Source organism: Pollicipes pollicipes, unplaced genomic scaffold, assembly GCF_011947565.3.
Source record: "Pollicipes pollicipes isolate AB1234 unplaced genomic scaffold, Ppol_2.1 Scaffold_4295;HRSCAF=5057_pilon_pilon_pilon, whole genome shotgun sequence".
Classification (NCBI taxonomy): domain Eukaryota; kingdom Metazoa; phylum Arthropoda; class Thecostraca; order Pollicipedomorpha; family Pollicipedidae; genus Pollicipes; species Pollicipes pollicipes.
This window is the reverse complement of record NW_023596461.1, coordinates 40,435,265-40,459,572: the sequence shown is the minus strand read 5'-3', so window position 1 is coordinate 40,459,572 and position 24,308 is coordinate 40,435,265. Positions and strand designations below refer to the sequence as shown.

Here is a 24,308-nt window from a genome sequence, read left to right as displayed (position 1 = left end):
CTTGCAACTTGGACGGGTGCGGTGCTCGGCAGCCGTCGCGCCGCTGGGATAGCAGGGTACGAACCCTCCACGTGGGAGCCGAATACGCTAACCACTCAGCCATTACATTACTGTTGAGCTGGGTTGCGAGATGTTCAGATCTCACGGGTTCCTCTGAAGAAAAACAGCTTTTGACCTCCATAAGATGCCTTGTCCTTCGGGCTTCTGGTGTTTTGGCGCTTCGAAGTTTGGGAGTCAACTTCTTGCAAATGCATAAATTTTGTTGGCCGACACTCTGTCGCCATTATATTTCGGTATGGTGTGTTGAGCGATGTGAAATTTGGTGCCTCCCGAGCACACGGGGTGCTCGGAAGGCGTTAAATTAACACACTCGGGCGGCCGGCACGGTGCGACGCTTTCGGGTGGAGTGTCAGTCTGACCCCTCCCGAGATATTAAAAAGAACGTGAGCTAAAGCACCAAATCCGCAGGGTAGGATCCTACGAACTTCGTTGTGTTGAAAGCTTTGGTGTCGATGTCGTGATCCACGGGTCAGGTAGGGACAAACTCGAGATCAGTGTCCAAAGCGTCTCATATCATTCATGCAGCCATCTTTAATCTCGATGCCCTTCCCGTGAAAAATGTTAATCGAGGTCGTGTCAGATCAGTGAGCTTTATTTGACCTTCAGGTCAAAGTGACTAGAACCTTTCAGTTGGTTTTCATATTTGAATTTAAAATCGGCGCCAAGACCTGTCTTAGGCGGCAAGTTGTTCAAAGTAAAATGTTGAGGGTGTCATTTTAGATCAATGATCTTCGGCCATCATACGGTGAAAATAACTAGTTCATTGACCCCTTTGTGACCAAGAGTGTGTAACGAAAGTGAAAATGCCCTAGCGGTAGGTTTTCGGTGAAAAGTTTATTTTGACCTTGCTCTGACCTTAAGACTTGATTTAAGCCGTCGCCAGGCGGGTCCGGATCTCACCGGCGCCATGATGTGGTCTGGATCTGGCAGTCGGTCGCCGAGATTGCGAGGCTGATGGGAGGGCCGGGCCATGCATACTAACGCCATCTTTGGCTGCGTGTCGTGTTCGACTGTAGTGTGTGACTGACTGGGTGGTTTGACTGGGTGGGTACTTACAAGATACCACTGGCGCCTGCGCTTTTGCCCACCGCTGTTTTCCCGTACATGTTTGCCAAGCCTTCCTTATAGGTCAGGGAAACAGCGACGAAAATAACACCACCGAAGGAACGGGCGAGGTCACTGAAAACCATAACGAACGCTCATAAGAAGCTCGCACCTGAAAGATTGCCCTCCTGGCTCTTTGGACACATAATAGTTCCAGACCATTTATTTGCATGCGCAATATAAGCGTCACCCGGGGAGGACGCGCCGCTGTGATCACAGCGACCGCCCATGGCCCGAGGCCGTGAAGGCGCGGTTATGACATCGGACGGCGCATATCAGACACGCTCCATGCTTTAATACGATGAGACAGAGTAAAACAGAATTACAAGAGCACGTCGTTCCATGGCTGCGGAGCTATTCTTAGCTTCGCTAGCCATTCCTAGCTCATCGGAGTCATGCCTGACTCGAGCGGCGGGGCCATTCCCCGTGCAGGCGGCGGAGTCACTACCCCACCGCCAAGCTCAGTCTGATGATCGCTGCTTGCGTGATGCCACAACTGCACTGTGTGCCGCCATCGGGACAGGCGGCACGGGACGGCGCCACGGCTGCCGGGTGCAGGCCGACATCCGGCCTGCCCGGAGCGGGTCGGTCGCCGCCTCATCGGATACCGCCCCGTAGGAGCGCGCTGGTGCCGGTCTTGGTGGCCGACGCCTTGGTCTTCTTCGCCTTGTCCGTCTGCCAGCACTTCCACAGGCGAATCGTCTCGTCGGCCGCAGCGCTCGCCACCGTCGACCCGTCCGGCGACACGGTCAGCTCCAGCACCCGAGACTCGTGGCCTGTGGCGGTGAAAAACGGTCAGCTCTAGCACCCGAGACTCGTGGCCTGTGGCGGTGGAACACAGTCAACTCCAGCACCCGAGACTCGTGGCCTGTAGCGGTGGAACACGGTCAGCTCCAGCACCCGAGACTCGTGGCCTGTGGCGGTGGAACACGGTCAGAGCCAGCACCCGAGACTCGTGGCCTGTGGCGGTGGAACATGGTCAGCTCCAGCACCCGAGACTCGTGACCTGTAGCGGTGGAACACGGTCAGCTCCAGCACCCGGGAGTCGTGGCCTGTGCCAATGGAACACGGTCAGCTCCAGCCCCCGAGACTCGTGGCCTGTGGTGGTGGAACACGGTCAGAGCCAGCACCCGGGACTCGTGGCCTGTGGCGGTAGAACACGGTCAGCTCTAGCACCCACGACATTAACTAACTCGTGTCTGGAGCACGTTAGCATGAGTTATCACATCAACCGGCACTAGTTGCCTTTCAACCAGCTGAACGTGTTAAATGCCAGTCTCGATCACAAAAAGCTTTTGTGATGCATAATATAGGCATTTCGGCTTTTGCTTTGGCTTTGGCTTTGACGGACATGAGGCTGGAAATCGAATAACCTAAGAATAGCACCGCAACCTAAAATGCAAATCAAATCATAAACATTCCATCACGGATAATATTCAAGAAACCACGAGAAAAGGCAAAAACACGCGTACACAACGATGCCCGTTTTTCATGCATAAATTGCCAAGCCACCTAGCAGCAAGTTGAAGTACTACAAGTGAGCTAGCCTGTCCGCCTCAGTAGAATTCTGGTACGGCCAGTCTGGCAGCGACTCTTGATGCCGTAAAGACGCTCCATGAAGTGACAAAACGATGCATTGAGCATATGTAAATAAAGTTTGTCTTTTACCTAGAGCGGTAAGTTGCATTCAAAAACATACAGATAGTTATAAGCGAGCCTTTCCATATCTGATGCATGCCGCCCCATCTTCAAATGTGAAACATTCCCTTTAACACCCGCGACTTGTGACCCGAATCAGGAAGATACGGCTGTTAATGTTCTTTACGGCTATATTTACGGCTATATTATTTAGTGTTACGGCCATTTAAGTCATCTTACGGCTATTAATGTTTAATGTACCCTTTACGGTCATTTAAGTCATCTTACGGATGCTAATGTTAAATGCATGTCTTACGGCTATTTAAGTCGTGTTTGTCGCCATAACACTTCGGTGGCAAATCAGTCAAGATTCCAATAGCAAGACAGTGTTTCCGTAGCTTCAAGGCCAATTATAAGGCGCCATAAACATTTCGGGCGGCGGGTACCCGTATTGGGAAACTTCCTTACGGTTTCCAACCGGAAAGCTTGCACGAATCTTGACCCTGGGCAGGTTTTTTTAATGATGACGCAGGCGTTACGATTAACGATATTCTGGGCTACCATCTATGCCATGACTGAGCAGTACAAGTCAACAGCGTGCGCACCGATCATCCAGTGCCCTCTCCCACAATATCAGCAGACATGTGGCGGTCAGTCGTATCGTATCTGTCAGTCCCCACCGAAGAACGTTGGTAGCACATCTGCTGCACGGCGTGCTTTTTCTATTAGCCTATAGGGTTCGCGTATAAACGACCTGCTTTTCACAGAGCTGTGAATCAAATTATATCCGGGCGATTTCGACGAGCTCAGCACCAAACAAAGTATTGTTTAATTGTTTTGAACTGATCCATTGATAATTACTTGTCTAAAGCAGCCAAACTTCCGTGGCGGGCCGGCTCAAAGTTTTCGTGGCGTGATTTTTTTTTCTCGTACACCGTGAATTTTCCGAGTTTCGCGGTACGTCAGGTGGTCTCAATCGGTAACGTGGTGGATCCGTAACCGAAAGGTTGTGTGCTTGAAGCGTGTTCTCGAACTTCTTCACTAGTTCTCTATAAAATATGCTAAATTGTTTGCTATTAGCCAATGTATGCTGAAAGTGCTGTGTGGTTTACAGCTCCTCGATAATTTCCTGCAAGACGTCTGGGCACAGCATTCAATCAAATTGTAACTGTATTTCTTTTCTGGCACCTGAGCCACGCTACCTGGTTACCGGCTGCCAAATATTTACTACAAGGCTGGAAATTCAGTACATGGCTGGAAATCTAGCCTTCATCGCACATCTAGTGTATTTCTAGTTTAGTACTGCAGTTTGTTTTTGGTACTGAACTTCGCTATGTTCGGTATCTATTACCCCGAGTCGCACCGCACCATGACAAGAAGCGCAGGGCTGCGATTACTTCATCACGGCGCGACAAGACAAGAGAACAGGCGACGGACATACCGGTGAGATCCACCACCTTGGTCATCTGCGGGTACTTCCAGATGGTCAGCTGGTTGTAGCTGAAGCCGTGTCCGGACATGATCTCCTTGAACTCGGCCGACCAGACTAGCGAGCACACCTGCCAGTTGGCGGCGCGTCGTCAGTCCACAGACGCCACCGGAGACACAGCACGGCAGGTGCGCGCCTCACACGGACACGCGAGCACTCCACCGGATCTGGGCCTCAGCCCACAGAGGCCACCGGAGACACAGCACGGCAGGCGCGCGCCGGGCGACCGCACGTGCGCGCGCCCCACACGGACACGCGAGCACGCCACTGGAGCTGGGCCTCAGCCCACAGAGGCCACCGGAGACCCAGCACGGCAGGCGCGCGCCGGGCGACCGCGCGTGCGCGCGCCTCGCACGGACACGCGAGCACGCCACCGGAGCTGGACCTCAGCGGCAGCTGGTGTGTATGTACCGCACACACACGACAGCGGTGCCTGGTGATGGGATTGCTAAGGCGCCGGGTTCCCTGCGGAGTCGAGCCACGGCCGTGGTGACGGCACATTCTCACTGGCCGGTTTGTGGTGATGGTGCGGGTCCACTGAACATCAGCTGATCCTCCCAACTGTTTGAGTTGCGCAGATGTCAGTAGACCTTAGTTACTGTGAGTTGTTGGCGGTGTCGACCAGGATCGGTCAGGGCTCCTCTTTCTTGTGAGTTGCTGTGGGTATCGTTTGGCGGCAGGTCACCCGTCATCCTATCTCCTGTGAGCTGCTGCTGGTGGTAGGAGTGATCGGTCGACAGTCGGCAGACCCCTCTCACCTGTGAGTTGATAGCGCTGATCGGCCGACAGTCAGCAGACCCTCTCACCTGTGAGTTCGTAGCGCTGATCGGCCGACAGTCAGCAGACCCTCTCACCGGTGAGCTGATAGCGCTGATCTGCCGACGGCAGACCCACCTGTGAGTTGGTAGTGGTGGTGTTCAGCAGCTGTCCGGTGGAGGCGTTCCAGAAGCGGATGGTGCGGTCTGCAGTGCCACCGCCGGACGCCAGCAGGTGCGGGCTCCACGGGCACCAGGAGACGGCCTTTACAGCCGCCTGATGGTGGTTGAGCGTGTGCAGCGGCTCGGCCGCCTCGCCTGCGGACCCAGCGCGCCGTCACGTGATCCCGCGGGCCCGGACAGCGGTCACGTGATCCCGTGGGCTCGGACAGCGGTCACGTGATCCCGTGGGCCCGGATAGCGGTCACGTGATCCCGCGGGCCCGGACAGCGGTCACGTGATCCCGTGGGCCCGGACAGCGGTCACGTGATCCCGTTGGCCCGGACAGCGGTCACGTGATCCCACGGGCCCGGACAGCGGTCACGTGATCACGCGGGTCCGGACAGCGGTTAAGTGATCACGCGGGCCCGGATAGCGGTCACGTGATCCGCGGGCGCGGACAGCGGGAGTCGAACGTTTGCGAATGGCACTACCTTTATCAACAACTGGATTTAGCGTGTTTGGTCCGCCAAATACCACGGCAATCCAATCCGTAGAGTCAAATGGCATGTTTATCATGCCTTGACTGATATGAATGATATGAGCTTGCTTCTCGAATGATAAGAACACCGATAAATCCTTTGCGCCGTTCCAACGATTTCTGACGTGCGATTTTGTCAGCCGGACCACGTTCTAACCAAAGTAATCTTTATGACGGCACCATGCTTACAACGCATGGTGTCGGCATGCTTACAAAGGATCTGGTACATGAGTTATGTTGTGCTAAGCTATTCAATATATTATTGAATAACCTTCGCTAATGATACGTAAGGTGACACGAGGGAAAAAAAATATCTGAACGGCGGCTGCATATTTGGCTAACGCCATCCTCGGAGCATGAAAATACTTTCGGGAAGGGCGCGAGCCAGATATATAACGCTTGTTCGGATACTTCTCACTCTTCTTAGCCCGCATGCTGTGACCAAGGATTATTCAATAATATATCTAAATTACGTAAGTTGTTGGTGCATTTACGAGGCACATTACACATATCGATAAGACTACTGTTAGCCTTATTTCTCGTAGAATGACCAGCCTAAAGGAGATAGATACATTTATGTTTCGGCTCTATGCCTTACTCGAAACAAACATGGGTAGCCAATTCAAAATTCAAAACTGACTGCCAACTTTGTGGCAACATTGCCTGGTTGTGTGGCAATTTTGAATTTATTACTCATATTCGTTTCGATAGACATATAGCAGAAATATAAATATATCTATCTCCCCAGCCTCCTGGTTATGCTGCGAAGAACAAGGACAACAGTGCTGTCTTATCAACATATCTAGATGCACTTTTCGCTATGATTATTGAATTCATCCACAACATCCGTCAGCAAGCTATTTCATTGCACTCCTTGGTTTTACAACGCGAATCCCTGCGCCGGTCCTTCCGGTTTCTGCCGGTTTTAACGGTTTAAAAAATCTGACAAATTATTTCAGGCAAATGCTGACAACCTAGCAAACACCGGGAGCCAAAACTGTGTTACAAGCATCCAGCTAACACATGTGGATGTTTTAATTTGAAGTAGCAATATCACAGTTAGTAGAAGCCGCACAGCTACCAGCAAATTGCAATGGGTTTTGTCTTTTTCTCGCGCACCCACTTCACAATCAAAACATGTTTTTGTTATGACATCGCCAGCGACACGAGATGGTTAGTAGTTTTGGCTGAGGCTGTGGTGGGCGTCCCCGTAACGACAATCCGGCATTTTAGTGCCGCGCGCTTTCTTCAGATACGCGTGTTAACGAAAGGTGCCTCGCTAGACACCAGTGGCATCTCCACTGATCGCACTGCCTGTTAGCAACGTTGATGATGACGATGAAGTTAGTTTTTATCCAATTTGACCGGCAAGCAGCCGCTAGAGGTGCCGAGCCGACAGCAGGCGCACCGCGCCACACCGGCCACTCACCGGTGCCGGCCGCCGCGTCCCACACCAGCAGCTGGTTGTCGTTGCCACCAGAGGCTAGCAGGCGGCCCTCGTCCGACCAGCGCAGACCGCAAACCTCCTGCACGTGGCCAGCCAGCGTGCCTACGTGGTGGCTGGGCACGCGCACGTCGTGGTGGTGGATAGCGCCGCTGCGGGAGCCGCTGCAACGACATCGGCCGTTGTTTCAGGGCAGCGCTGAATGTCGGCCCAGAGTCGGCTCCGCTCCAGGGCACCCTCACAGGCTCCCTCAGGGCAGCTGTCGGCTCACCGGCCCTTCTTATCTGCCCGAGCGCCGGGGCGAGTACACCCGCCACATGTGGCGGCCGGTCGCGACACTGACACGCCATTGTGGCGGGCCGACCGCGACACCGACGTACTATTGTGGCGGCCGATCACGACACCGATGTGCCATTGCGGCGGCCGACCGCGACACTGATGCGCCATTGTGGCGGTTGCTGCAGACTCTATTTACGTGGTCCATCTCGCCAGCAACGTCAGACACAGCCGGGGGCCCCGGCGCCACGGTGAGACAGGGGCAGACGCTCTGTCCGGCGGCCGGCAGACCGTTTCTGGTCCTCCGGGCGCTGCGACTGCGCGGTCGCAATGTCCCGGGGGGCGTGAACGGCCGTGGCGCGGTGGGGACGAGTGGCGAGGGGCTCGACACCGACCACAGGGCCACGGCGAGACTCTCGCCGGCTGTCACAGCGTCACAGGCTGACTCCCGCACCATAACAGGCTGACACCCGCACCATAACGGGCTGACTCCCGCACCATAACAGGCTGACTCCCGCACCATAACAGGCTGACACCCGCACCATAACAGGCTGACTCCCGCACCATAACAGGCTGACTCCTGCTCCGTAACAGGCTGACACCCGCACCATAACAGGCTGACACCCGCACCATAACAGGCTGACATCCGCACCATAACAGGCTGAGACCCACACCATAACAGGTTGACACCCGCACCAACATCCGCACCGCCACGGGCTGGTAGCCGCACCGTTACAGGCTGGCACCCGGGTGCGCTCACCTGGAGACGAGATGACGGTTCCAGGAGAGGGTGGAGACGCGCGCCTCGTGGCCGGCCATCACTCTCAGCCGCTTTTGGCGGGCAACGTCCCAGAGTTGCACGGCGCCCGTGCTGTCGCCGACGGCCAGCAGCGAGCCTGGCAGGCCGGGCCAGCCGCGGCGTCAGTGCACGGCTCAGGCGTCCCGCTCCGCCGCCGCATACGGCGTACAACGAGGCCTATCGCGTCTCAATAGTCATGCTTCCAAGCACTGATCCGGCCGGGTCGTGGTGCCCCACAACACGGCTGCGGGGAGCACGCAAACAAGTCACGGGGTCGCCAGAACTGAAGGCAACTTGGGTATTATCACTCGCTGATGGCGTTCTGGAACATTTAACGAGCAGAGTGTCGCACGAAACGTGTTCTGGGACAAGAGCGCAGGATCGCGTTTTATCGTCAGCCACCCTCGCACGGCTTCCTGTCGGCCGCGGCCGTCCGGCGTCTTAGTACTGCGACACATACCCTCCTTGACCCAAGCCAGAGAGCAGATATAGTCTTCCTGCGAGTCCATCTGGGTGAGGCTGGCGATGGTGCAGTCTGAGGCGTTCCACACGTACACGGCCGAGCCCAGCGCCACAGCCAGCTGGTTGGAGGCGCTCCAGTCCAGCAGGTGCAGGTAGTAATCGTCCAGCAGGTCGGGCGCGTCCAGCACCTTCTCCGGCATCGACGGGATGTAACGGGTGGAGGGAGCCCGCGGCGCATTGGCCCGCGTGGCGCTGTACAGCACGCGCAGACCGTTGGCGTAGCCTGGCGGCGGGGGAGGTCGCGCTGGAAGGCGGCGGGACGAACAGAGGAATCACACACACCTCAGATCGCCTACCGAGTCAACCGCCAGGCTCCGTGTTAACTTATGCCCTCCGCGCACGACAGTGAACACAAACTGCTAGCGTGCTCCGCCCGAAGGCTGCGGAAACTGCGCGAAATACGGCAAAGTGGAGGCCACTCGTCAACCTGCATTCATAGCGCGATGATAGACGGCGAACATGTATAGTTGTGCACAAATTACGGATCATCAGAGTTGTTGAAGCAGCACACCTATAAAGAGCGCCAGTCTCGGCCCGTTAACCTTGCACACCACTCTTTCAGTACGTGTGCGACCAGTCTGTCATTGGGGATTTGTGAAGCATTCAGCTGCTGAGGTCCTGAGGTTACTATTTGAATTGTTCCAGCAGTCTGTCAACAATGCCGCTGTGATGGGCGGTACCGACAATGATTTTAAAATAACTCTGCCCCCTCAATAACCGAAAAATAACACAAGGATCCCGGCACATTTTGGCGCAGTTCCATTACTTAAGCAAGCAAAAGCAACGTTCCTTTTTCGGACAGGCCGTTGGTAAGTCGGAAAAACATTTCAGCGTGCCGGTACGTTGGATGCCGCCAGGGCCCCCGGCCTGCCTCGTCAGCGGGCCTCACTGTCGGACGGCTGCGGCGCCTTGGCGCGGAAGGAGAGGATGCGCGTGTCACGCGGAACGCCGTTGTTGAGCGTCTCAGTCAGCAGCTGCTGCCCTTCGGCCCCGGCGCCGCCGGCCGCCGCCTCGTCCATGCCGCTGGCGCTGGTGCTGGTGCTGAGGCTAGCGCTGGCGGTGGTGTCGGCGCTGCTGCCGCCGCGCACCAAACAGTGGTAGCTGTTCTCCATGTCGGTGGTACCGCGGCACGGAATGAACCTGCAGCGGCAGCGACCGGTCACAGGGACCCTATGCTGCCGGGATGAGCCTGCAGCGGCAGCGACCGGTCACAGGGACCCTATGCTGCCGGGATGAACCTGCAGCGGCAGCGACCGGTCACAGGGACCCTATGCTGCCGGGATGAACCTGCAGCGGCAGCGACCGGTCAAAGGAACCCCATGCTGAGGGCACAACACAGGCCTCCATCCGCTCACGTGGTTCTTGAGTCAGGGTAACATGTGCAACTTCCGCGCCGACACACAACACAAAATTGCTACTATTCGTATTTGGTTGTTCCTGAATCGAGCGCTTTCTTTCCAGGATTCCTTGCAGCCCTGGCGCTCCTCTGCCCAGACTCGATGACGCAGTTAATCCCGCTTGCCCGCCCCCGCAAACACCAGTTCGCTCTGACAGCGGAAACGAAGACGACAGTGATCTGGTCAAAGAGTGCCGCGCCACGGCACGCCCCCACGTCCAGCACGCGCGGTGATAAGTGGCGGACTGCCGCCCACAACACCATGTCACACATATATGCACACCTGTGGCGTCGAACACGCTCCTCACTCGCTCCCCACCAGTGCCCCGTAACCACGTGCCCTGTTGCGCGGACCCTCGCACCTGTCGCCACCGTTGGGTGTTTTGGGCGCGCGGGTGGGCGTGCGTCCGCCGGGCCGCAGCGAGAGTGAGCCGTCGACGGCCGAGTGTCCGGGGGTGCCGGCACTCCGGCAGGGACTCTTCTTGCCGGGCGTGCGGCAGCGGCCGGGCGACGACTTGGCCGAGCCGGCCGACAGCACGGGCGTGTTGAGCGACAGGTTGGAGAGGTTGAGGCCGCGACCTGCTGCGACGGCCACCGGTCAGCGGTCCAGGCATGCACGGCTGCTCACACGGCGCCGCGTCACGGCGGGACAGCATGTTCAGTATGTCCGCCACGGCGATGGGTGGCGGACTAATGGACGTCCACAACGGAAGTCTCCGTCGGTGACAAGACGTCAGAGAGGCACCAGCTGTTGGCGTCCGAAGTTCATCAGCCGCCGTGGTTCAGCCGGGCACGTATTAGCTCAAGACAGTCCCCGCGGGCTTGGTGCAACTGTCTTTCTCAGCAAACTTACTTTTTGATCACTGACAATCTTTTGGCAGTCTGCACAACATTTTTAAGGACAAATGTTTTGAATTACTTCCACATTTGGCATTGGCTTGGAGATCCTCCTAAACACAGCTTGTTGCAATTTATCCCTAACCCACCATACAAACTTAAATGCTTCATTTATATAATATTTTTGCAGTCACTCTAACCCTGCCACTTTTCAGCTTTCTGCTCCATACAATGTTCCAAAACCACCTACCATTGCAACGCTGACCACTTTACTCAATTGCCAGCTGGCCTTTACATGTAGGTTGGGTTCAACAAGGCACACATTCTGGAACTTCACCCAGTGCTCCTGTACCAAGAAACAACACATTTTCTCCCAGATGACTGGAGTGAGCACCATTGCACATCATTCAAATTTAATGGCTATTAAGGTTAACAAATCATACAATGCACATGGATACCTGAAGTGTTACCATCCTTTGGAACAGCAAGCTTCTGCACCCCCTGTTCCATTGCCTTCCTCTGCCATCTTTGTGTTGGGAACTTGTTCTCCATCTTCTTATGGTGCCAAACAAAAGGGATTGGTTTCCTGCAGCACCTGACTGCAAAGGGCATGAAAGTAGTCCATACATATCATGCAGACACATTTACTTATACTGTTTGTGGCAGAAGCTGGCATATTCCTCCTTACAACTTGGCACCAAGTGGTCTTCATTTAATATGCCTAGATACACCACATAGTTTGGTTCAGAACTATGCATCACTCATGTGGCATTTAAAAAATGGGCATAGGAGTTTTTGATAACAGTGAAATTCATGTACAAAAGGCATCAACATTTATCATGCATGGAGTTTGAGAGCCCAAATATGATATTAAATCACATAAAATAGGTTATCAGTCTTAGTGTCTAGTCAGACACTGAAGGATATGAACCATAAATTGTCCAAATTATGAAGTTCTCAACTTACTAGATGGCACCCTCCCAAGGTGTGTTGAACAACTTTGGTCAAAGTTGAACTTGAAACAACTAAAGCCTGCATCACACACCTATGAAATTTTTCAAATCAGAAATTCATACAAGAAAATGCTTCTTACGACCACTTTTGGAGAAGCACCACTGGAATAAAATGTTTTTTAGAAGCCAATCATTAATGACAAAATCAGGTTGTAAAATGATGCCAAGAGCATCTGTCCATCACAGGAAGAACTCTTGTTCTCACTTTATGCAAATTCAGGCCCTTCAGTTTCTTTGCATAAAAATAGAAATGAAAAGATGAAAATGTTTATGCTAGTACAATATGATGTCATGCAGATGAACACAGCACATTTTCAGCTGAGCACTCATCTCTGCATAGCTGAGAAAATGTTCCCTCTTCAAAATGGGTTTTTTTCTGTGTGATGCCTGAATGCTGGTATCTCTATCAAGGCTCAGCTAACTGAGTGGTACAAAGAAGAAAGTTTACAAAAAATGCATTGATTTGATTGCAAACACATGATCATGATGATGATGATGATGATGATGAGTAGGGTTTTAGCAGATACCAATGTAACTTTAAACACAGGCACCCGCGCATGACAAGATGGGTCACCTTTCTCGCTAACCTTCTTTAAGCCACAGCCGAACACCAAGTCTTCTTAAGTCCGCCTTGCTGAGTGCGCGCGGGATAACCTCAAGGCCCAATAACGCTGTTCTCCTCTCTAATGCACGCTAGCACTTGTGGCCCAGCTCCAGGTCGCGTCCTACATACCCTTCGAACTGCTTCACGTCAGCGCAGCGAGCGATCGTGTTCTTTTTTTGCCTGCCTGCGCTGCGAAAGCAACAGGCGCGTCATGATTAGGAAGAACTTTCATTTAAATTAGAGACGGGACATTAGAGAAGGGCAAGGAGCCGGACGCGAAAACGAGATACGCCAAGGTGGAACACGCAACGACTCATGCTATTATAGGCGATAAGGTGCCGGTAGTCCCAAATACAGGCTCACGAACCTTAAGAATTTGGGATGTTCAGATATTTAGCAACGTAGCTGATGCTCCAAAACCGAACGGATTGTCTCCCTCAATACTGGTTCTGAGCAACAACACAATTCTAGTGACTTGTATGAAAACAATCTCAATGCTCTTTTGTTTCATGTTTAACCCATTTACGAGGGGCCATGTTATATCGCACACAGTGTAAGAGAAAGTAAAGATATAAAAATCGTTCTCCAAAACAAAATGAGTCGTCATGACTCAAAGGAGAGGCATCGACGGACGTCAAGAAGCATCCCAACCAGCATTACCAGATGGCGCTCACATGTGGACTTAACACAGGAGCAAAGGCGATGAGGGGGGAGAGAAGCACAGGAGGCACGTGCCCCCTCCCCCTCTAAGGTTCGGAGGGGCCCGGCCAGAGGTCTTATTTATGGGTCCGGCCGCAGGGCTTGGCGTTCCAATGCCTGCTGCAGGGCCTGCTACAGCCCTGCGTGCTGATCAGTGGCCCCAGAATCGATTAGGACCCATATATCAGCCAGACACCACCAATAACGCACAGCCAGCTCCGAGTCGGCACGGGTCTGAGAGCCCATTCCCCAGGGGGGGGGGGGGGTACAGCAGGGACAAATCAGCAGCTAGCAATTTACATTGGGCGGCCCCAGCGTTTATCAGGACCCCACAGCGCCCAACAGGCGGCCCTGTGTTGGCGAGGGGCCCCGGGTCGACCAAACAGTGTTTGAGAAGGCCCGAAAAGCCTGGAGACACACTGAGATCGGCAATCAAGGCCCCAATTGAAGAGACTAAGGGCACGGAGGGCTGGTCGGAGTCCTATTCGTGGACCTCGGCCTGTGGGAAGGAGCCCTCAAATGACAGTCAGAGAGCTTTTTGCACCGATCGGGGACCCCTGAATCGATATGAGCCTATATGTCGGCTAGGCACCACTATTACCGCACAGTCGGCTCCGTGTCGGTGTGGGCCCGAGGGTCCACTTGTCAATCAGCTGCAAAGCTGGGCCAGCGATTTATACTGGTCGGGGCATCTGTACCTGTCATTGGCCCAGGTGTCTGACAGGGGGCCCTATGTTCGCAAGGGTGTTTGCTGTGTTCCCCAAGCCGACCAAGGCAGTGTTTGATCAGGTCTGAAGAGGGGCCCAGGTGGCTCACCGGAACCGACGATCAAGGTCTCGGTTGAGGGGTAAAGGGGGCTATACTATAGGGAGGGAACAGGTAACTGTGGCCCACACCCGTCTGGTGGGGAGGGGTCAAGGGACGCGGGAGCCCCGGCCCTGCTTGGCCCGGTAGGAATGGGGACAGCAGCCTGTCGGCTTACATCGTGAGCGTTGTTGATGGCGTCCCGTCGTCCGCGGGGGCAGATGTCGCCGCCAGGTTATCGCCGCCACCTTTCCTTAGCGCTCCTTGCTCTCCAGCACGTCCTCGGGGCTCTCCTGAGAGACTTCTCTCGCCTCCAGCGCCTCCTCGGGACTCTCCGAAAGACTCCTTCCAGCATACCTCTTGGGCCATCAGTAATTTTCCGTGATTCTTCCAACTGGGTCGGTCCGCCCTCATTTTCTCCCGATCCGATAGCTTGCCGCCTCGCCCTCTCCGTCCTATGTGATGGCGGGCCAGCCTGCGCTGCTTCCAGGGCTCGGCCCCCAACGTGCCCTGGGCCAGATCTCGGGGGTGGTGTCGCCGGCGGCGGCGCAAGGTCCGCCCGCTCTCGCCTCGGGCGGTCCCCCTCTGACCAAGCTCTCATGTGGCGAGGCGCTTTTGATGCCAGCGGAGAAAACCCAGAAGGCCTACTCCCAGTAGACCTACGCTCACTGGACCTATGTTCAGAAAAGACAAACCGTCCCATTAGCCATACGCTTGCTGGGGTGGCGCGTCAGAAGGCATATGTCCAGGAAACCTATGCTCCCCAGGCCTACACTCAGGAGACCTACGTCCACTGGACCTACGCTCACGAGGCCTACACCCAGGTGACCTACGCTCACTGAATCTACGGCCAGGAAACCTACGCTCACGAGACCTATGCTCACGAGACCTAGGCTCAGGAGACCTATGCTCACGAGACCTATGCCCACGAGACCTACACTCACTGGACCTACCCGCATGAGGCCTACGATGACATCGTTTCCAGATTATGGAGTTACTGTTGGCTGGTCGGCTACCACCTGTCATGGGGAGGGTAAACGAATATTGACTATGAAAGGCGCGAAATGGCGATGCCTGCTGTTCCATAGCTCTGCGTCGCACCTCACCACCGTAACGAAAAAGTGTGTGTGTGTGAGCAGAGAGAGAGAGAGAGAGAGAGAGAGAGAGAGAGAGAGAGAGAGAGAGAGAGAGAGAGAGAGAGAGAGACCGCATTTACAGAATTTGTACGGAGGCGTATAACATTGGATGTTGGTGATAAGTCCATGCTATCAGACCTAAGCGTCCGGATAATTGCAATGTGTGATTTTTCCAGACTGCCCACTGACAGGTATGACCGGGAGGCGCTGCAATGACGTGCTCGTCCCAAAATTGTGCAGCGTTTTTGCAGCGTGCTCACGAATTTCGAACTTGTTTGGTGTTTTCGAACCTCTGAAAGAAATATGTCTTATGACATGAGATGAAGTTCTGTCCTTTTCGAGTATGGCTCACTATGCCGAGAACTCGATGGAAAACTAAAAATATATTCAGCACATGGCGCCTAAGCCAAGTAGGCGTTGAAGGGTCTGTGGACTTTGGAATGGGGAGCCGGTGATGCGGCTTTGTCGCAGACCAGACCAGGCCAGAGGCCTCGGTGGGGTGTTTGCTGAGATGTCACTGATGACGGATGATCTAAACACTTCCTGGCGTACCTCCTCCAATTCCCTCGAAGGCTGCGGAAACCTGCCCTCCCTTTCGCGAATGTTTTTTTTTTCATTCTGAGCGTGCGGGGAGGAGGCAAGGGGGGCGAGCGAGTGGCCGGGGTGATGATGCCCGACTGTTCGGTCTTGCTCGAGACGTTGGCAGTGGAAGTCAGTGGCGGATCCAGGATTTCGTCTAATGGGTAACCACGCAAAACTGGGCCTCGGAGGAGTTTGTGGCCCCTCCAAGACAAAAATATCGGATTTGGCCATCAAATTCTCAGATTCTCCTTTCCTATTTTTTATGGGAAAACTGAGCGCGCCTTCGCGCAGCCCTTGCAAACGAAGAGTAATACGTATGCGCACGCATAGAGCGCATTCAATTTCTTTCGATCGTGGGTACTGAAAGAAGAATAATTTAGGAGAGGACACGACAGCATGACTATAGCCAGGGTCAGCAGGGGAGGCCACACGGTTGAAAAATGATTCCATGACGGCGAAAAGTCCCTCCACAAAAATTGCTTCCAAAAATTGAGTGCACTTAAGTATGGATGTTGAAGATTCTACAGAATGCATATCAAAGCAGCTAAAATTGATCGAGTAGAGGTAGGTTTTGCTGCAGCGCCTCGCGAGGCACTTAGAAAACGGGCTGAAAAAACTGAAAAATAGTTTGTTCATCGATGAGGTCAACTTTGAAGAGCTGCAGCGCAGAGCCCAAAACAGGGTTGATTTTTGAACAGAGTGATACATCATTTAATTTTGTTGACACACCATTGCCTATTAACGGCGTTCCTAAAACTGTTATCCAAATTTAAAAATCTGGTAAGAGAGAGAGAGAGAGAGAGAGAGAGAGAGAGAGAGAGAGAGAGAGAGAGAGAGAGAGAGAGAGAGAGAGAGAGAGAGAGAGAGAGAGAGAGAGAGAGAGAGAGAAATATACATATATATATATATATATATATATATATATATATATATATATATTACGTTCAAAACTGCGTTTTTCAAACAAAACTGCAGTTTTGAAAAGAAGCAATTTCTACACCAAATATTTTTGTATCAGCTCATTTTGACTTCAGACCAAGATGTCAAATTCAACTAAACGCAGGATCTTGACATAGAGCGTGATACTTTGAGTTTAACGCATAACTAAGAAAACGCAGCATTATTCAATAGGCCATATTGTACCACCTCGGCCCACCGTCTGCAGTCGACTGCCCCGGCCCGGCTCGGCCCAGCGCGCCTGCTCTGCTCATATTACCTTGTTTTTACATATCACTTCATCAGAGTGCTGCAGTACGAAGATAAATGAACAAGCAGTGCTGAGTTATAAATTTAAGATCAACGTTACGTATAATATTTAGTTATTTACACATCAATTTTCATTTCACAAGGCGTTACATATGAATGTTAAGGCGTTGACAACGACAAACATGGCACGGATAATTGGGCTAGAAAAAGTGCTTTAGTAGGATTTATTTTTGAAAGCAAATCGTAATATTGATCTGTGTTACGACTTGAGATGCAAAATGCACAACATCTATTCACGTAGCATTGAAATTAATGGGTACTACAGGATTGCCACCCAGTTTATTGGCGAAATCTTGCAAACATCCCTGCAAATGCGAGGATGAGGTTAGAACAGGCTTGTAAACATCGATTAATGTCTTGAAGCAACTGGGATGCATCGTCGGCAGACATGGCATGGTCGGAAGGGACATATCAGGCGTTATTACTAGGAATCAACGCGCTGACAAGCTTTCGAGAAGTTTAGACATTTCTCGTATGATGTTTGGTATATGCTGCTCATTCTGGATCGTGAGAAAATATTGTTTCATGCAATTCGGTTAGCGTGCAATAAGTAAGCCACATATATCTAGTTACGAATAAGTGTCATGTTTACAGGGTCCTTTTAAACCATTCCTCAGCCCATGCCTTTAATTCACCCATATTTTAACAAAACACAGTCTTTGGTAATCAGAACTGTCGAACCGTGAGGGGAGTATGATGCTGTGTGTGCATCATTGTTTGCATCATTGCAATGATGCATCATTATGATGCATCATTGTTTACATCGGTGCCGTGTGGAGCAGAACAAGCTTTGAGGATCATTTTACGTGGGGATCATTCATGTCGGATCATGTTGGAATTTGTAAGCCCTGTGCCTTATGTTCTGTAAGGAAGCGATGCAGGTCATGTAAGTCATCTCTAAGTGTTGTGAACAAGCTCCGTGAGTACCGTAAACAAGCCTTGTAAGTATTGTAAACGGGTGCGATTAAAGCCTTTTAATTTGCTCTGGACCGAAGAGGGCGGCAAGGGTCGACCGTCGACGCCGCCAGTCGCGATTTAGCCAGCAGCAGCCAAAAAAACACAAATCTCCGTGCACGGACCCAGTCGCTGTGGGCGCGAAACCCCGTGCGGACGCGAGCATGGGTTCTCTCCCGATGCACTGTGTGTGTGTGTGTGTGTGTGTGTGTGTGTGTGTGTGTGTGTGTGTGTGTGTGTGTGTGTGTGTGTGTGTGTGTGTGTGTGTGTGCATGTGCGTGTGCATGTGGTGTACATGTGCATGCGGTGGTGTGTGCGTGTACATGTGCATGCGGTGGTGTGTGCATGTGGTGTGTGGACGGGGGGGGGGGGTGTGACCTCGATTGGGGAGCAACTTGACTTGGGGGGGCTTGTGTCTATGCATAAATCCAACTAGATGTGCCCAGTCAGGCATGAAATGCCTAAAAATGAACATTAACTGGATACCGTGATTTATCTGCTGATGATTTCTTCCATGGAATGATGGGGATGAAAAGTGGTCATAAGCAAGCCACTGTCACGAATGGTCTAACCGCCCCTCGGTCCGGAGCTAAGTATTGCTAGCATAGGAAAACCTATGCGAAAGTAGACACAGGTACTCGTGAAAACTTGCACAGAAGTAGGCATAGGCACGCTTAGGCACGCATAGGCACACAAAAACCAACTACCAGCATCTGCTTCCACCTGTTTTCTTGCTACGCCCTTTCCACGAGTTAACTTCCAACGGACTTCTCTTCGCTCTCAACATCCCGAGTATCAGCCCGCCAGGTACGCCGAACAGCCACCAGACCCAGCCGGCAACGCAGCGAGATACAGCCGGTCATCAACCCGCCAGGTACGCCGAACAGCCACCAGACCCAGCCGGCAACGCAGCGAGGTACAGCCGGTCATCAGCCCGCCAGGTACGCCTAACAGCCACCAGACCCAGCCGGCGACGCAGCGAGATGCAGCCGGTCATCAGCCCGCCAGGTACGCCTAACAGCCACCAGACCCAGCCGGCAACGCAGCGAGGTACAGCCGATCATCAGCCCGCCAGGTACGCCGAACAGCCACCAGACCCAGCCGGCGACGCACCTGGATACCTATGGCTATATCCTGCCTCACATACATCTGATAATGTGTATGTGCGCACAGAGGAAGAGCCGCGGATACAACCCCGAGAGCCACGGTGGCTCCAACCGCTTGCATGCATCACGCTTGGTTTGTTTACATAGTGCGTCAGAATATGCATCTGTGCGCCATATGCAAAGTTTTCACATCCCTAGTTTTTTTCGTCGCACAACGCAAGCACCACACCAAAGCAAGATCATTTTATTCCACGCATTTCCTTTACCCGACTTAACTTGACCACTCAACTGCACTGCTCCCAAAACGCAGGGGGTGAAAAAATCCAGAAATGTCTTCTAAACCAACTTTAGAGGCTGAATACCACAGCTTGAGCATTAAGTTTCACAGAATTTTAGTCCAAGAAGCTGACAACATTCGACCAAACAGTTATCCGTCTTCATATTTACTTAATTACCTTTGCTTTTCTTGTTATCGTACGGGTATGATACAACCTCGATTTTCCTTCCTTTCATTACCTTTAAAGATACCATCCGCGTTTTGAAATGCTGCCGAATCAGTTTTAAGCAAATGGACTATTCTATTTAAATCGTTCGTATCGTTCGCACCGTTCGTACTCAGAATTTTAATTGGTGGTCAGTGACCGTATTCAATCTATGTTCTATTTCAACTCTGCTGAAGAGTTGGCGCAAAATGATGCGATCCTACACCTGGACATCGCAGCGCGTGCATGGGCCTATGTTTTGCCTTATAGCTTGGGAGTGTCGCGGCGCACACTTCTGATCTCAAAAATTGAAGGAGAATTGTTAAAGCTTCATTTCTATGCACTTTTTACGCATATATATGTTCAATGTTTAGAAACCCGTGGGCCTGAGAAAGAACATTTAGCATGGTACTCTCAGGGATAGTCGTGAAATGTGTGCCTTTGCTGCCATATTTTATGCTATACTTTGGGCCTCCCCCCCCCCCCCCCCGGAACTGCATCAGTACAGTTCCCCTGCATCCGCAAGCGGTGCATTGCTGTCACTCTCCCCTTTCCATCCGGCCGAACTGTCGTCGCCACCAAGCCTGCTGCTCGCTACCTTGCTGCCACTGCGTGTTAGCATATAGCTGTCATGGTATGTAATCAAGTCAGTAGGCAGAAGGCACTAGACACGTGGCCGCCAGCTTTGCCTGCATTTAAATGCATGGCTTTTACGCTCTCCACACTTCGCATCTACCAGCAGAGAGGGTCTGTCACGGCCTTGCGCATTGAGTTCCCATCAGGCCGTGGAGATAACTCAGCTGGGGCTGACATTTGTTCTGGAGACATCTGTGTGCGCATCAAAGTATTAATGATACCCGATGGTAAATAACTAATTTTATGCGACGATCGCAAAGTTCATGACAGAAAGAAATTCATCTAACAGTAATATCTGCCGTTAACAAGATGTTATAGCGTATTGTCTTTGCGCTACTGGTACTTTACGACGCCTTCAGCGGCTAGAGCTGTGTAGCGTCGTCTACCTCTCACCCCGGCAGGAAAGGAGGGTATTATTACATATTAATGTTCATCAGTCAAATTGCTCTTTTCCAAAAGAGAAAAGAAAATCAATGACAAGAAACCAGACACCTACCAGAAACGAGGGCTGGCCTTTAGCTGACATCCCTTTACATTCGCAAAACGTATGCCATAGCTTTATAAGCGCGCGCGTAATGTATGCTATGTCGGTCATTGTCTGACAGAAGATAATTTTTTTAGCACATTTTTTCAAAAAAAGAAACGTAGCATGAGGGCTTGTATCCCACGGGGCATTTATTTACACACATACCTGACTGCCATAAACAAACGCCGGAGTGAGCAATAACAAACGGGTTCCTGCCCTCGGTTCAGGTCACCCTCACTTCGTGTTAGCTGCTCTATTCAAATCTACTACTTATTCCTCTGGAGTGTCAGCTCAATGCGATAGATGTGGTTCTGTTTGGCTGCGTAGCTCGAGCATTGGCAACACATCGCCAACTCGTGAGATCTGCTGTCATGCGAGGTGTGCACGTACTAGCCAATTTGGCGTGTTGCTTAACCAATGGACCATAAAACTCAATGGCTTGGTGAAGGTTTGAAAGGGTCAAGTTACCTGGATCAAGCAGAGCTTCGAAATATTATGTTGAGCTGGCAGAAAACTGCTTTGGAGCAAAACATAAATGTCTCGATTCGTTTTATCCATTATTTCATTTTGTGCTTTCCTATAGGAATTCAGGCACAACTGACCCATGATTTGTGCCGTATGGTTGTGATGTTATTAATGCATTTAATTTTTACTGGCATATGAGGAGCACTTTCACATGGCGGCCCCCGGGGGCCTGTGCCAACCTTCCCTGTTATCAACTTGCCGTTCCTCCACCCTGCCGCACTTTGTATGCAATAATACGCGCGCATATCAATGATGACAGTAAACATTTGACCTTGACGCGAAAAAACAAGTGGAACGAGTTGACACAACGCTGTTTTACACATTGCAATAAATTCCGTGCGTCCGTTGTGAAATAAAGCCACTTTTAGGAACAGACACAGATTTTCTTCCCTCCTCCAATATCGAAATCCTTCACGTATTTATATATAGTGAAATACGAGAGCATGACAAGGTTATGGCTTACCATGTGGGTACGTCGCGGCAGCGCAAACATCTGCCCGGTGTTGCGGACGGATTGCGGTGCCACCGTCTTGAATTCTGTTGATGAACAATTGCTCGATGACATCAAGTAAGGGTTTTGCGCCTGATTTTTCGGCATTATGTATTATACTCATTATCGTTAGTATTTATTTAGCTTTATTTTGGCATTATGATATGGTCTAAGCCAGTATCTCCTGGTATTTTGATAAAAGCTTACTCAACATCAGTACTTTAAGCTCATAACACAATCATTTATCCAGTTCCGAACAGAGGCCCGGTCGGCAGCAAGTGACCTCCTTGTCCCTCCACGGTGGCTTGCATCCCCATCTGGTCATATTGAGGACTCCGACATGGCATCAATCCCCTGCATGTTGAACGTCGGATGGGGTACAGGCGTCTTACAGTTGTGGGTTCCAATTACCAGCTGAACGCGGTGTTACAAATGTCTGCCTACATGACACCAATAACAATTGATGAGGTTCAAAGTCGAACAAGAAGACAAAGTATGCTGATGGCTTTAGGCCGCATGCGTCTCGCATGCGTCTCATAACGTCTCGCAATGTTTTAAGCAAGGAGCACTGTGGTCTCCTGAAGCTGTTTGCTGCGTGTATAGTCTTCTCATGCGGTTCGCTCAGTTACAAGCATTCTGCTTGCATAGCCAGCAATATCGCACCCACTTCCCCGGCACGACGCCTTTTGCCAAAGGATGATGGTGGGCCATAAGCGTTTCTGGGAAGCAAGCCCGGTGCTCAAGGGGGGGGGGGGGGGGGAGGAGGAAGAGATTGAGGTTATTGTCCGCTCTTTATTCACATGACAGATTTTGGAAATAATTATTTGAGCCCTACCCCCGTCCGCCGTCGGCAGCCACTGCCCTGGCCCGGATCTCCCAGGCATGACCGAGTGTGCACTGATTGTATGGCTGCTTTGTTACATATTTATGGATCAGCATTGCTACTGATTGGCATGTAAAATGTAAATTGAACACCTGCTGCGGCGCGTTTTCCAAACTATCTGCCCTTACACCACACCACCCGCAGAAACATCTTTCGGGAAATTGCCTGCCTTAGGCATAAAATGGTCCAAGCGACAGTCAGTTGCCCCTCATTCAACGGAGCTGATTTGATATGTTTTTGTTTGTAGGCAGGGGTGTGACCAGAGCCTTGCTTAGGGGGCACAGGGTTGATAAAAGCCCCCTGACGGTGACCTCCAAAAATAATCGCCGGATGTAGCTTACTCGTGAAGAATGGGCACGGTTTTTCATTGTAATTGTTGTCTCTACCTTGTAACCAGAGCAAAAACAGAAACGAGAAAACACAGGCAAGGTCAATTTTGTTTCCATTTCTAAGTGAATAAACTGCGGAATCAGGCGTTAAAACGATTGCATGGAATAAGTCATAGCGGTGCTCTTAAGTTACGAATAGTTTAGTGGACTCATTTGTTGTTCATTGGAGTTTTCGGGCGCGTCGACTGCAGTGGTCATTTTGCGCCCACTAGTGGACTCATTCTAAACCGATATAATACAAAAGCTTTGTCATATTCATCTGGACTCTACAGACTAGATTGATGGCCCCGCGAAGTAGATGATAAAGTCGCTGCCCCCGGTCGCATGACCATGTCTGCCGAGAACGCACAGCGAGCGCCTTAAGCGATCCTGAATCCACCGCGTCACGGGTGAGTGTAAATGGAACGCAAACACTCTAACCAGCTGGGCCATCGAGACAACAAATCGTTGCCAATGGCCGTGTTAGACCTTCTGATTACGAAAGGTATGTTGTTAAAGGGAGCATGCTACTTTTAGTACTCTTCACTTGTTAGCAGATCAGACGCGTGCGATTTGATCAATAGTGCCAGTTTTCTCGAAACTCTTTTGAATGGCTCAGAATGTGGATTTGAAGTAGCCGGTCAGGAGTGGTAAAACCTGCCGACTTGGTAGATAAGGTCGGCGACAGCAATTCATTTATTCACGCGAAGTCTGGTGCCAAAAATGTTTTTGGACAAAATTTTGGTGACGGCCAAGACGAAAAAATACAGCACCTTATGTAGGATATAAGATTGGGTCTCCATACGTAAATATGATGCCTCCATGGTAATGAATTTCGCCACGCAACACAAGGAAACGTTTCTGTAAAGACTCTTTACCGTACTCTACGTCACCCTAGTATCTTTCCCAGGTTTCATTCCAACCTGACGACAAAAATAATCAATCAGTGTATTTCCTATGGCCGGGCCAGTCGGCCGATCCGCTATTTTTAACAGCCGACTATCAGTGTCCCGAGCTAGACGGCGTTAAGTGCTGAAAAAAGATCTAGATATGGGGATGCGTCTGGCCGTAAGGCAGTGTTTCAAATGTTACGATGCGACTGATTTGAAGTGGGCGGTGCATTTGAATGCACTGAACCTTTGCAAGTGGCATTCGCATGACGGTGTCATGAATGCCTGCCGAGGGTTTAAGTTCTGTCTTTTACTTCGTTGACT

At 51.6% G+C, this 24,308-nt stretch overlaps 1 protein-coding gene across 5 annotated transcripts; it reads right to left on the bottom strand.

Annotated features, from left to right (window-relative positions):
* Positions 1-1,321: 1,321 nt before the first annotated feature.
* LOC119097131 (cell division cycle protein 20 homolog) lies at positions 1,322-12,803 on the bottom strand. Of its 5 annotated transcripts, none has more exons than XM_037220181.1 (10): positions 12,767-12,803; positions 11,479-11,619; positions 10,546-10,765; positions 9,677-9,927; positions 8,726-9,010; positions 8,227-8,362; positions 7,176-7,354; positions 5,186-5,364; positions 4,244-4,361; positions 1,322-1,940 (listed from the first exon to the last, which is right to left on the bottom strand). In XM_037220181.1, exons 2-10 carry the CDS (start codon positions 11,570-11,572, stop codon positions 1,762-1,764), a joined length of 1,641 nt encoding a protein of 546 aa, XP_037076076.1. In that variant the 5' UTR covers positions 11,573-11,619; positions 12,767-12,803; the 3' UTR covers positions 1,322-1,761. The 5 variants fall into 5 exon arrangements, with proteins under 5 accessions (XP_037076076.1, XP_037076075.1, XP_037076073.1 ...); XM_037220180.1 differs by lacking the exon at positions 12,767-12,803 and adding an exon at positions 12,608-12,708; XM_037220178.1 differs by lacking the exon at positions 12,767-12,803 and adding an exon at positions 12,621-12,708.
* Between the last annotated feature and the right edge of the window lie 11,505 nt (positions 12,804-24,308).

Coding starts and splice junctions, on each gene's coding strand:
- LOC119097131 (XM_037220181.1), bottom strand. CDS start 11,572: ATGGAGAACAAGTTCCCAACACAAAGATGGCAGAGGAAGGCAATGGAA. Junction 8,363..8,725: donor TCTGGCTTGGGTCAAGGAGG/GTATGTGTCGCA, acceptor CCGGCCTGCCAG/GCTCGCTGCTGGCCGTCGGC. Junction 4,362..5,185: donor CCACCACTACCAACTCACAG/GTGGGTCTGCCG, acceptor GCCAACTGGCAG/GTGTGCTCGCTAGTCTGGTC.